Genomic DNA, 12782 nt, shown 5'->3' on the forward strand with positions numbered 1-12782 from the left:
TCGAAAGCTGTTTTCCCGTCTTGATTTAACTGCTTTCACGTGCGATGAGTTCTATCAACCAATAGAGGGCGATGTTATAAATAATCTTGTTTTCTTTTTTTTGTTGCATTTCCTGGTTCATTCGGTCACATTTTTATGACGTCGTGGACTTTGCGACCCTAACGTATTTCCTACAACAGCGGCCTGTGTTCATCACTTATACGCTGCAATTTTTTCTATTTGGTGGAGGATTTCTCTCTACTATCCATCACCAACATGAAACTCGTTCGGTAAGTATCTCTTGAAAATAGTTATCTGTCGTACGCTGCAAAGGACAGTGCAAAATAGTAAGTGATGCCGTTAGATGGATTTAGATGTTGTATGCAAGCTAGTCGGCTAGGGTCAGAGGCGGGAAGCTGAATGAATGGAAGCCGCTTCACCTGGCCTTCGTCTACATGGGCTCATAGCTTCTATACGCACTATACAACTATACACTATACACTATACAACTATACACTATACAACGCGTTTAGTGATTTGCAGGCTGCATAAGTGAATGTGCAGCAATGTTGTTGTTTGTCATTGCTAGGTACGAGGTTGCTAACTTGCGCCAGACCTGCCCAGTAAATGAGTGTTGGGTCCTACCTACCTTCCTTCCTACTACCAATACACTGTAATAAATGGATCGACGCGTTGTCAGCCTCGTCTGGTGTGGCTTAGCATTTCAACATATTACACACTTCATTCATATGTCAGATGCAAGTAGTACACACCAGGCCCACACATAACGTTACGCAAGTTGCGTCCCCATTGTCTCCGAAGTTGGTTAGCCAGTTTGTTGTGCCGTGCAATGCTGCCCCTTAATATTAGCTTGTACCCTCTACTAGTAACACAAGGGTACTTCGATGTTAATATTAGCTTGTACTCTCTACTAGTAACACAAGGGTACTTCGATGTTAATATTAGCTTGTACTCTCTAGTATTTACATGTTCTTCTCTTCTAGGTTTTTGATGAAGCTCAGTCATGAGACTGTGACCATTGAGCTGAAGAACGGCACTCAGGTGCATGGGACTATTACAGGTAACTATGCACTGACCTGTCTCGCGCCATCCATCTCGCTCAATACAATACACAGTTGCTTTAATGGCATGGCGATCATGTAGTATGTATTTCTCTATCTTGCTCTCTCTCTTTCCTCTCTTTGCTGTAATCTGCAGTGTTATGTCTCACTGCTGTAGAGTACCTAATTTGTTATGCAAGAGAACCTGTGGCAACATCTTCCCAGTAGACGTTCCTTCTTCTTGCCTTCACCTAGCCGGTACTTTCTTTTGTGTTTTGTAATGGTGGTTGGCCACCAACATGAACGTCACCTGTGTTTTCAGGTCTGTGCGTATGAAGGAATAGCGATAAGAGAAGGACTGGTTTAAATGCACTGAAACTCAACAAAGACCCATTGAGGCTTTATGCTGGTGCTGTAGAATATAGATGGGGCATCCTGCGGATTGCCTGAGGCCCGTATCCAACCAGCTGAACGTGTCTATCTAACCAGCTGAGTGTGTCTCTCTCCCCAGGTGTGGACGTGAGTATGAACACCCACCTGAAGGCTGTGAAGATGACCCTGAAGAACAGAGAACCCACCCAGCTGGAGTCCCTCAGTATCCGTGGCAACAACATCCGCTACTTCATCCTGCCTGACAGCCTTCCGCTGGACACTCTGCTGGTCGACATCGAGCCCAAGGTCAAGTCCAAGAAGAGAGAGGCTGGTGAGTGAATGGGGAGGAGGGGGGAGAGGAGAGGCTTAGGTAGAAGTGCAAAAGGCAGGGGGGAGACAATTGAGGCTGGTGGAGGTAGTTATCACAGGATGGGCTCATTGTAAAGCATGGAATGAGCGATGGTATTACTCCGTTCCAATGAGCTTGTCCTCTGATTTCAACCTCCACCAGCCTCCACTGGTGGGCTAGAAGAGAGATGCAATGCAAAGAGAGAGAAGTTCTCTCTGGTGTGTAGAGTACTGGGGGAGGAAAGATGAGGGGTGTACAGAAAGAAAGGGAGGCTGGGAAGAGTGAGAGCAGGAAGGGGAGATGAGGGAGGCCGGTCTAGCCTGAGCTCAAGGGAAAGCTGGTAGGGCTTGAGGGAATTGAGATGAGAGAAAGAGATGTCACTTGAGGGTAGACAAAGAGGAGGATGAGTACAGGACAAGAGAAGATGACACGTCAGTGTGTGGTCAGTCATGGGGGTCTTGGTGGTTGTGGGAAGAGGGGAGGGTTTCTGCTGGCCGTGTCCTAGACTAAAAAAAATAACCCATGGGAGAATCACCATTCAAAGTATGATTTAGTCCAAGACTAGACTTGATCTGGGTTTGGAAACACTCCTGCTTATCCATCTGTCACTCCTGGTACCTGTCATTTAAGTCTGGTTTAGTTAAAGCTCACATCCACAAGAGTGAGTTTACTGTTCTGACACAAGTCAGCCATGAGACCTTTTGATTTGGCTAATGAGCCTCACTCTTTCTCCCTCCCTCCCTCCCTCTCCTGTTTCCATCCTTCTTTCTCTTTCTCCCCCCTCCCTCTGTCCCAGTGGCTGGTCGTGGTCGTGGTGGCAGAGGACGTGGGCGTGGCAGGGGAAGGGGCAGAGGCCGAGGTGGACCCAGGAGATGATCGCCATGGCAACACAGCTGTCAGTCATCCTCCACTGTTTGTACAGGAATTTCTTTTTTTTCTGTTATTTTTTTTTTTCTGTATGGAAACTTTTGTGATTCCCAAGTGCGTTTTTCATTCTTGTTTTGTACATTAAAATCCACAAAAACTGAACATTGTATGCGCTTTATTGCCTGATGTATGTATGCCTGAAATTGCATTTGAAGTGTAGATGTATACAGACACTTTCTTTTTTTTTCTCAGACAAAGTTCTGTGACTGGTAGTGGTCTGATGTTATCATTTCTAATGTTATGTTCATGACTTGAAATAAATGATTAATTTCAGATGCATGTAAAGATGTGTATTTATCCGTCATTGTGCATCCCTTCTCAAGTAAAGCGTTTGCTTGTTGAACACATGACTTAAGGGGAAATGGAATTGTTCAGTCAGGTTCACTGGTACTGATATCTGTATTATTGTTAACCGTTGGTGTTATCATAGTGTCCTGTGGGCCTGGACATCTGGTGATGGAGGGGGACGTTCCATTAGTAAACTTGTGGAGAGTTTGGATGTTACATGCTGGACTCTTAGCCAACCAGGCATTCTGTGATTGTAGATGGCTTTGGGTTTGATCTGTTGTGTTATGAGTTCATCCGTCACCCTAAGTGTGAGGGGATTATGGTGTATGCTGCATGGTCTACTCAGGGGAGGCTGGTGGAGGTAGAAATCGGAGGATGGGCTCATGGTAATGCATCTAATGGAATGAGGAAGGGAATTGTGTTTGATACCATTCCTGATTCTGTTCCATGTGTTACAATGAGACGCTCTCCAAAGCACTGGCCTCCACTACCCCCATTTCTATTTCTTCAGACAGAAAGATTATGATTCTAAATAATAGTAACCTTTATTTGTATTGCACTTTTCCTGCGAACCTTGCAGCTCAAAGCGCTTTAATCATTATGTAATCATTTAATTATTTAGTCATTTAAAGGCAATATTTAAAAGATGGGTTTTTAGTTTTTAGTTTGAAAATGTGCTGAGGTTGCATCCCTAATGTAAACTGGCAGTGCATTCCACAATTTGAGTGCATAAAATGAGAATGTGGCCTCACCAAATCTCTAGCTTTTGTACATGTGGTACACAGATAGCCAGCGTCAGAAGACCAGGGGCCTCATTTATAGAAAGTACTCAGATCAAATTTTTTGATCTTACCCGTGTCGTTCGTAGAAAACCACGTCAACGTAGTGATTTATACAATTTCAACTTTAGTCAATTTGACCGTGGAAACGATCGTAGCTCTACGTCGAGTATTCAACTTGCGTACGCACATTACCTACTGGTTATGCGGAGTTATTACAGGCATGTGAGCCGCACTGCCTACTGTAATTCATGCAAGTGGCTCGTAATAAAATTACCGATGTTATCAGCCGAGAAAATTAGTTTAATTGAAGATTTAAAAGGAACTGATGTTTATGATTGTATTTCAGTCTTCCTGTTTGAGATATCTGCAACTATTATTTTGACTAGTCAAAACTGAATTACAGATATCTGCAATGTCCTTTAAGGATGTGTGACGAGTTGAGTGTCGTTTTCGGTGACATCACTGCTGATATCTAATTCAATTTTGACTAGTCGTTTTGACTAGTCAGAATGACGTTATAGATATCTTGAATACAAATTTAGACTAGTAAAAATCGAATTACGACTAGTCGAATTTAGCTAATAAATGTTAAAACGGCTTTCCATAAACATCACTATCTAGAAGTATCCATAGCTAATAGTTAGTCGTTAATTAATTAATGACTCAATATGCACCTACTCAAATCACTGCACTTTGTATCCTCGACGATTATTGTGTGTGTGGTACCGGTACTTCATTGCTCTATGATGCTATTCAGATCCCTTGTTGAATGCATGTCCCGTCAGTTATAAATGAGTGTGCAAACTGCAAAACTGTACAAGTCAACATTATCAAAGACAACTCCATTACAACAGTGAATTTTTTTTCTTAAATATTTTTTCTTTTATTGAGAGTAAACTTTTCACTGATACTTCCACTTATTGGCCACACATCAAACGTTGCTTTCTTTCATATGGACTGGGAATGTATCAAGTATAGTCTATGAAAGTGCAAATTACATCTCAGGTTCATGGTTGCTGCTTTTACAATATAAAAAAAAAAAATCAGAGGGGTTACAAAATATGACAGCCACTTGCCTTGACACACCAAAACCAATATAATAATATAACAAAAGAAAGAAAAGACATGGAACAAAAAAACATGTGTACAGCATTAATGTTAAACATATTTGACAGTAGTGTACATAACAGACCCAGCACCCACATTCAGACCACTGAGACTAAACCAGAGGAAAGGTGCGCCACACACAAGATGGCCGCACACTCCAATGGAGGTCAGAGGTCAGTACCCAGGCTGCACCCGAGGGTGAAGCAGTGGTCGTCATTCTGATTGCATTTTCAAATCCTGCTCAAACACCTACTTTTATAAAGTAGAACACAACAACAACTTTCAAATTAAATAAGGAGGGCAAAATATGATCTCAGAAATGATATTCCAATGTCTTTGTCTTCTCAGTAGATCCATACTATATGGTAGACTACATGTTGTTATTATCCTCCATAGCCTTTACAGTATTCAGTGCTAACCCTTCATCACACCAACACAAGGCAAAAAGTACAAATCCTGGAATTAGTCCATCACTCCTGCTCCCAAAGCACACCTCACAACTAGAGGCAAACACAACCCAACCCAACCCAACCCAACCCAACCCAACCACAAGCAGTGATTTGTCCTGCTGACTGACTAAACACAACCTAGGTACTGTAATGTTACACAAACGCTAGCAGGGACTCCAACTCACCATCAGGCCTAGAGATTAAAAACAGGAGTTCGATCGAAGGACTTTTCAACTGGATCTGTGGTGGTCGTAGCAGACAGTCACACCAGACAGGTGTGTTGGTTCTTTTTCTAACGTTGCTTGGAGCTCTGTATGAAGATAGGTGACCACGTAACGAGCAGGCTTGACGACTGATCAATCAATCATTCAAATCAATCAAACAACCATTCAATGAAATATAGATTGAAATAAAAGGCACACTGACCCAGCTGCACTGTCCCCTTCCCCAGGTCTCTCTACAATAGAATATCATGAAAGATTTTATAAATAGAAAACAACATAATGTGACTATCACCCACCATCCCCCTCCCCTCCATCTCTGGCTGAGTGATCACCCCCCCCCCCCCCACACCGCAAGCCTTAGTGTCTGTCCGTCAGTAGTGGAATGGATATGAACAAATACAAATTGCGTTAAAATGCCTTGAATACATGATTTGTCAGAACACACACACACACACACACACACATACACACATACACACATACACACATACACACATACACACATACACACATACACACATACATACATACACACACACACACACACACACACACACACACACACACACACACACACACACACACACACACACACCTCCCACCTGTAGCCAAACTGAACCAGACTCGACTCTTCGCTTCGTTTCACTTCATTGAACATCAGTCTGGACCTGCTCCCGGAGAGAGGCATTAGGATTGGCTGGAAAAAGACAGTAGCCCGGTCCAATCAAAGTCCTTTCAGAACCCGTGGGGGCGGGTCTAGCAACGCTTGTTGGTGTTCTCATTGGCTTTGCATAATGCCCCTCCTTAATGATGTAGGCACGAACGGTTTCAATGAGGCAGACTCCAGACTGGTATTCAGGTAGGTGAACCAGGAGGGTACAGGGTACAGGAGGGTACAAGGTACAGGAGGGTACAGGGTACAGGGGGGTACAGGAGGGTACAGGAGGGTACAGGGGGGTACAGGGTACAGGAGGGTACAGGAGGGTACAGGGGGGTACAGGAGGGTACAGGGGGGTACAGGGTACAGGAGGGTACAGGGTACAGGAGGGTACAGGGGGGTACAGGGTACAGGAGGGTACAGGGGGGTACAGGAGGGTACAGGGGGGTACAGGGTACAGCAGGGTACAGGGGGGTACAGGGTACAGGGTACAGGGGGGTACAGGGTACAGGGGGGTACAGGGTACAGCGGGGTACAGGGTACAGGGTACCGGGGGGTACAGGGTACAGGAGGGTACAGGGTACAGGGGGGTACAGGGTACAGCGGGGTACAGGGTACAGCAGGGTACAGGAGGGTACAGGGGGGTACAGGGTACAGGAGGGTACAGAGTACAGGAGGGTACAGGGGGGTACAGGAGGGTACAGGGGGGTACAGGGTACAGGAGGGTACAGGGTACAGGAGGGTACAGGGGGGTACAGGAGGGTACAGGGGGGTACAGGGTACAGGAGGGTACAGGGGGGTACAGGGTACAGGAGGGTACAGGGTACAGGGGGGTACAGGGTACAGGAGGGTACAGGGTACAGGAGGGTACAGAACACTTCACATGTACAAGAAGACGTGCTCTGTCCCTACGAGGCGAACGCCCGTGCAAAGACTAGTAGTATACTTCAGTCATGACAAGCGTAGACACGATGACTAGAAATGGAATTGGTCCTCTCTGATTGTACTCCATCACAGCAGCACCAGGACAACGAACAGTGTCTAACCAGTCAGACCTCAAGGCCCAATTCCAAACCAACCCCTAGCACCTTCTCCCTGAGGCCCCTTTGTTGACTCGTCATCATAGATCTCTTGGATTAAACGGATAGGTTGTTAGCGAAACACCTCTGATTGGCTAGTAGGGGATTCCACTATACAGCATATTGTATATACAAGTACATAGGAGTTGGGTTATGGACAAAGGGGGTCAGTTTGGATTTCGACAGATCCTCACTCCTACGATAGGCGAGAGGGAAAAACTCAAATATGAGGGAAGAAGATGAGTCAATGAACCCAGGGACCATGGAGGGGAGGAAAGTCAACCATCTTCTCTCGGCTGATATCTGATTCATGTCTCCCGCATCAGTCTGGGAGACCAGCGGCTTCCTGTTGACGCGCTGTCTCCCTCTAAGTTCCGAGAACTCATCGGTTCAGGGACAAATGCGGCTGCACTCAGAGCTTAGGTCGCTTCCATCGAGCATGACATCATCATTAGTGGACAGACAGTTTTTCTGCTGCCTTTCGATTCCACACAGTTTACAATGCAGCAATCCTCCTCCACGCCTGGAGAGATCTTCCACTGAGACTCATAAGCCTCTTCTTTCCTCTCTCTTTTCTGCTCACCTCTCTCTCTCTCTCTCTCTCTCTCTCTCTCTCTCTCTCTCCTGCTTTTCTCTCCTCATCATCTCTCTGTGCTGCTCATCACCCTCTCTCTCTCTCCATCCCTTACACACACTCTCCCTAGCTCTCTTTCGTTCTCTCTCTCTCTCTCTCTCTTTCTGATCAGTGTTCTGTAACATCACACCAGGTGTACTTGCTCCTCCCACTCCTCAGGGGATTGGTCCTCTTCTGGCGGAGGGGCGGGGCCTGAGTCCTTCTGGGCGGGCGGCGGCTCCGCGTGGCCACAGTACGTAACGTGCGAGTGCGTGGCGTGTGCGTCCGCTGCGTCCAGCGACAGGTCCGACACACACCCCGTGTCCACACACTCCTGCTGCTCACCCCCTCCGCGTTCCAGCTGCAGCGTGCTGGGCCTCACGCTGGCCACCTCCAGACACTCCACAGTGCAGGGAGGGCCGGCCCGCCCTCTCCCCGCCCCGCCCCCTCCCTCCCGGGGCTGCCAGAGCGGGGCGGGGGTCCCCTCCCTCGCGGTGCAGCCGGAGTCTGGCTGGGGGGGGTCCGAGGGTAAGTCTTGGGGGGGGGAGTCGGCCGCAGGGGGGGAGTCGGTCTCCGTCTCCGTGGTGGGGGGGGAGTCCGTGCTGGCGGAGGGGATGAGGGCCAGGTTCTGGGGGCTGCTCTGGGGGTTGACGTGGTGGAACCAGGCCATGATGTTGTCCAGCAGCGCGGCGCTGGCCGTGGGGTCCAGGGGCTCTAGGCAGTCGGGGTCGCTGGGGGTGAAGGCGCCCCCCGGAGGCACCACGGGGGACAGCGGGAGCTCCGGAGAGGAGAGGCACAGCTGGGCGTGATGACGGGGGCCGCCGGCCGGGACGGCAAGATAGGGGGCGGGGGCGGGGGGGTCCGGGTCACGGGCGTGGTGGGGGTGGTCTGGATTCGGGTGGGTGCGTTCTGGGGGACACGAGGCTATGGGGCCTGGGTCTGGGGTGTAGGGGAGGGTAGGGGCGTGGTCAGGGGGGTGATCCGGGGTGCGAGAGGGGTTAGGCCCCGGGTTTGGGGTGCAGGAGAGGGGGACGCCTGCGTACGGCTCTGGGTGGGGGGGGTAATTGGAGCTGTGGTCTCTGACAGGGGGGTGGGGGGTGTTGGGGTCTCTGACAGGGGGGTGGGGGGTGTAGGGAGCGTTGGGGTCTCTGACAGGGGGGTGGGGGGTGTAGGGACTATTGGGGTCTCTGACATGGGGGTGGGGGGTGTAGGGACTATTGGAGTCTCTGACAGGGGGGTGAGGGGTGTTGGGGTCTCGGACAGGGGGTTGGGGGGTGTAGGGAGCGTTGGGGTCTCTGACAGGGGGGTGGGGGGTGTAGGGAGCGTTGGGGTCTCGGACAGGGGGGTGGGGGGTGTAGGGCGTTTTGGGGTCTCTGACGGGGGGGTGGGGGGTGTAGGGGGCGTTGGGGTCTCTGACAGGGGGGTGGGGGGTGTAGGGAGTGCTGTGGTCCGGGTCAGGAGTATAGAGGTCGGAGTGGCAGTGGTCTTGGTCTTGGTTGTGGTCATAACCACAGACTGTGGTGTACGAGGTGGTGGTGGTGGTGGTGGTGGTTGTGGTCGAGGAGCGGTCGTCCTCACTGTGGTCGTAGCTGTGTTTGGGGGCGGAGGGGACACCGGTGGCGTGGTCGCGGTCACGCGTATAAGGAGCGGTCAGACGGTCTTGGTACGTGATGTCACGCGTGTGCGCGGCGGCGGTCGCCTGGTCTCGGTCCTCGCCGTAGCCGTGTCCGGGGTCGTAGGGCGTGGTGATGTGTCCTAACCTCATCAGGCTGTCCCCCAGCTGCAGCAGCTCAGCCGTCAGGGAGGGCTGGGGGGGAGGGTGGGCTTGGGGGTGGGGGTGGGGGTAGGGGGGAGGCAGGGGGGGCCGGTGGGCCTGAGGGGGAGGGGTGGGGCTGGGGTTGGACTCTGTCCTAGTGGTGGAGGAGGGCTCCAGGAGGGAGGGGAGTGAGGAGCCACTGGCACCCAGGAAAATGTGCATGTTTAGGGGGTCCCCAGTCTCACTGACCCCCGCCACCCCCACCCTAGGCTCCACGCCTCTCTCCATCCCTCTCTCCAGCCTTTCATCCAGCCCAGACTCCTGCCCCGTTCCTCTCTCCGTCTCTCTTTCCATTCCTCCCTCCATCACTCTCTCTACTCCTCCCTCCATCCTCCCCTCTGTCCTCCCCTCCATGCGGGACTCCTGCAGGGACAGCTGGATGGCCAGGAGGATGTTTGGGTCGTCTTCGTCCAGGGAACCCAGCGCTCGTCTCCGCCCCTCACCTCTCTCCTGGCCCTCTGGAACAACAACCACAACCACAAGGGGTCAGGGGTCAGGTACACAGAGGATTTAGATGGGTGTGTTTTGATGTGTGTGTGTGTGTGTGTGTGTGTGTGTGTGTGTGTGTGTGTGTGTGTGCGCGCGCAAAGCGCTAAAGAGGGTGGTGTGGACAGCCGAGCGCATCGGTGGATGTGAGCTACCCTCCATCCAGGATATATAAAATAAATGGTGTGTCAGCAAAGCCCAGAGGATCATCAAAGATCCCAGCCACCCCAACCACAGTCTGTTTGAACCCAGCCAAAGCAACCACAGTCTGTTTGAACCCAGCTAAAGCAACCACAGTCTGTTTGAACCCAACCACCCCAACCACAGTCTGTTTGAACCCAGCCACCTCAACCACAGTCTGTTTGAACCCAGCCACCCCAACCACAGTCTGTTTGAACCCAGCCACCGCAACCACAGTCTGTTTGAACCCAGCCACCGCAACCACAGTCTGTTTGAACCCAGCCACCCCAACCACAGTCTGTTTGAACCCAGCCACCTCAACCACAGTCTGTTTGAACCCAGCCACCCCAACCACAGTCTGTTTGAACCCAACCACCCCAACCATAGCCTCTTAGACCCCAGCCACCCCAACCACAGTCTGTTTGAACCCAGCCACCTCAACTAGGGCTGCAACTAACGATTATTTTGGTAGTCGACTAATCTGTCGATTATTTTTTTAGATTAGTCGCGATTAGTCGTGTGGCTTTTCGCTGCGCGTAAATGGCCACGCAGAAGCATAAATCCGGCTTAACTAGCTATCTAACCTAACGTTACGCCAAGCTACAGCTGCTCACAGAGCTAGTTGATTGGCTAGCTAGCATTGCTGGCTAGACTACAGACAGCTCACGTTAGTAGGCTACGCTTGGCGCTGTTTATCTTACAGACAGCTCGCTGGTGGACTCAACATAATTGAAATAGCATTCACTTATCAAGCATCATTCATGATCATCCACCATGACTACCTGGTATTTTAATAGCGACCACCCCTCACTTCATTTCATCTCGCGTTCTCCTGGCTTCAACATGGAAAACCCCTGCTACGTAACGTTACATACAAGCGCCTCTGTCTGTCACACGCGTGCCACAGGGCAAATAAATTAATAGCACAAACGCTCATAGCATGTACAGCCCTGTCCATGAGACGTTGTTTTCCAACATGTAACAGTAAAGCTAACATAAACATTACGACCCTAACAATATAACGCTAGCCAGTTGGCTAACAACGTTAGCTAAAACTTACCCAGCTGATTCTTGCATGGCTCCCGTTTAAAAAAAAAATAGTCGACACTAAAATTCCACGTCGACGAGTTTTTATGATCGACGACGTCGATTATGTCGACTAATCGTTGCAGCCCTAACCTCAACCACAGTCTGGTTGAACCCAGCCACCCCAACCACAGTCTGTTTGAACCCAGCCACCCCAACCACAGTCTGGTTGAACCGATGCCATCCAAAAGACAAAGCCTCTTCCGGAGCCTCAGGGCCAAATCTCAGAGGCTAACTAACAGCTACTTCCCCCAGGCGATCAGGCTCATAAACAAGCCCACTGAAGACAACTGACTATCATCCCCAAGCACACCCCATGTATACAGACTACCTAAACCTTAAAGGTTTTTGAAAAAAACTAAAGCCACTTTACTCAATACTACCTCTCACACCCACTGCCACCGAGTGCAATACTCATGACACTCTTGAACTATCTATTTGATTTACTAATTGTTCTGCTAATTGTATCCTGTCTTATTTGTCACTTATGTCCTGTACTATTGTCACTTTTTTGACCTGTTGTCGCTACTCTGGCTAGGCTCCGGGGTGCTGCTGTATGTGTGTGTGTGTGTGTGTGTGTGTGTGTGTGTACCTGTGTTGTCGTTACTCTGGCTAGGTTCCGGGGTGCTGCTGTATGCGTGTGTGTGTGTGTGTGTGTGTGTGTGTGTGTGTGTGTGTGTGTGTGTGTGTGGTGCGGTATGTGTGTGTGTGTGTACCTGTGTTTTCGTTACTCTGGCTAGGCTCCGGGGTGCTGCTGTTGCTCCTCAGGCTGTGAACACTCAGCATGTCTCCACGGCGACGGGGGCGGTGCCTACGACGGTACTGGAAGTCTGCATACTCCTGTCAATCAAACATCTGAGCTGTCACTCCTGTCAATCAAACATCTGAGCGGTCACTCCTGTCAATCAAACATCTGAGCTGTCACTGAAGCCAGGTGGCGCACGGAGGCCCTGACAGAATAGCCCACGTTGGACAGATCTACGGACGGTGACGTCAGACTGACACCAGGATGACACCAGGGATGACACCAGGGATGACACCAGGGATGACACCAGGATGACACCAGGATGACACCAGGATGACACCAGGGATGACACCAGGATGACACCAGGGATGACACCAGGGATGACACCAGGGATGACACCAGGGATGACACCAGGGATGACACCAGGATGACACCAGGATGACACCAGGATGACACCAGGGATGACACCAGGGATGACACCAGGGATGACACCAGGGATGACACCAGGGGTGACACCAGGATGACACCAGGGATGACACCAGGGGTGACACCAGGATGACACCAGGGATGACACCAGGATG

General features: G+C 50.2%; 2 protein-coding genes across 2 annotated transcripts in view; one reads left to right on the plus strand and one right to left on the minus strand.

The window, feature by feature from the left end:
* Positions 1–152: 152 nt before the first annotated feature.
* snrpd1 (small nuclear ribonucleoprotein D1 polypeptide) lies at positions 153–2890 on the plus strand. The gene is made up of 4 exons (XM_080525911.1): positions 153–269; positions 984–1060; positions 1552–1743; positions 2558–2890. The coding sequence occupies exons 1-4, from the start codon at positions 256–258 to the stop codon at positions 2635–2637; spliced, it is 363 nt and encodes a 120-aa protein (XP_080382037.1). The 5' UTR covers positions 153–255; the 3' UTR covers positions 2638–2890.
* A 5143-nt stretch (positions 2891–8033) lies between these two features.
* LOC308153987 (ankyrin repeat and IBR domain-containing protein 1-like) overlaps positions 8034–12782 on the minus strand; it is a gene marked incomplete at both ends in the record, with an annotated part of 23086 nt that continues 18337 nt past the window's right edge. Inside the window, 4 exons of the mRNA XM_080527168.1 lie at positions 8034–8933; positions 9003–9703; positions 10061–10162; positions 12173–12296. Of these exons, the coding sequence (XP_080383294.1) occupies positions 8034–8933; positions 9003–9703; positions 10061–10162; positions 12173–12296 (1827 nt within the window). The remainder of the gene's footprint in view (positions 8934–9002; positions 9704–10060; positions 10163–12172; positions 12297–12782) is intronic.

The sequence above is a fragment of the Nansenia antarctica genome (genome assembly GCF_963989245.1).
Source record: "Nansenia antarctica genome assembly, chromosome: 3".
NCBI lineage: Eukaryota > Metazoa > Chordata > Actinopteri > Argentiniformes > Microstomatidae > Nansenia > Nansenia antarctica.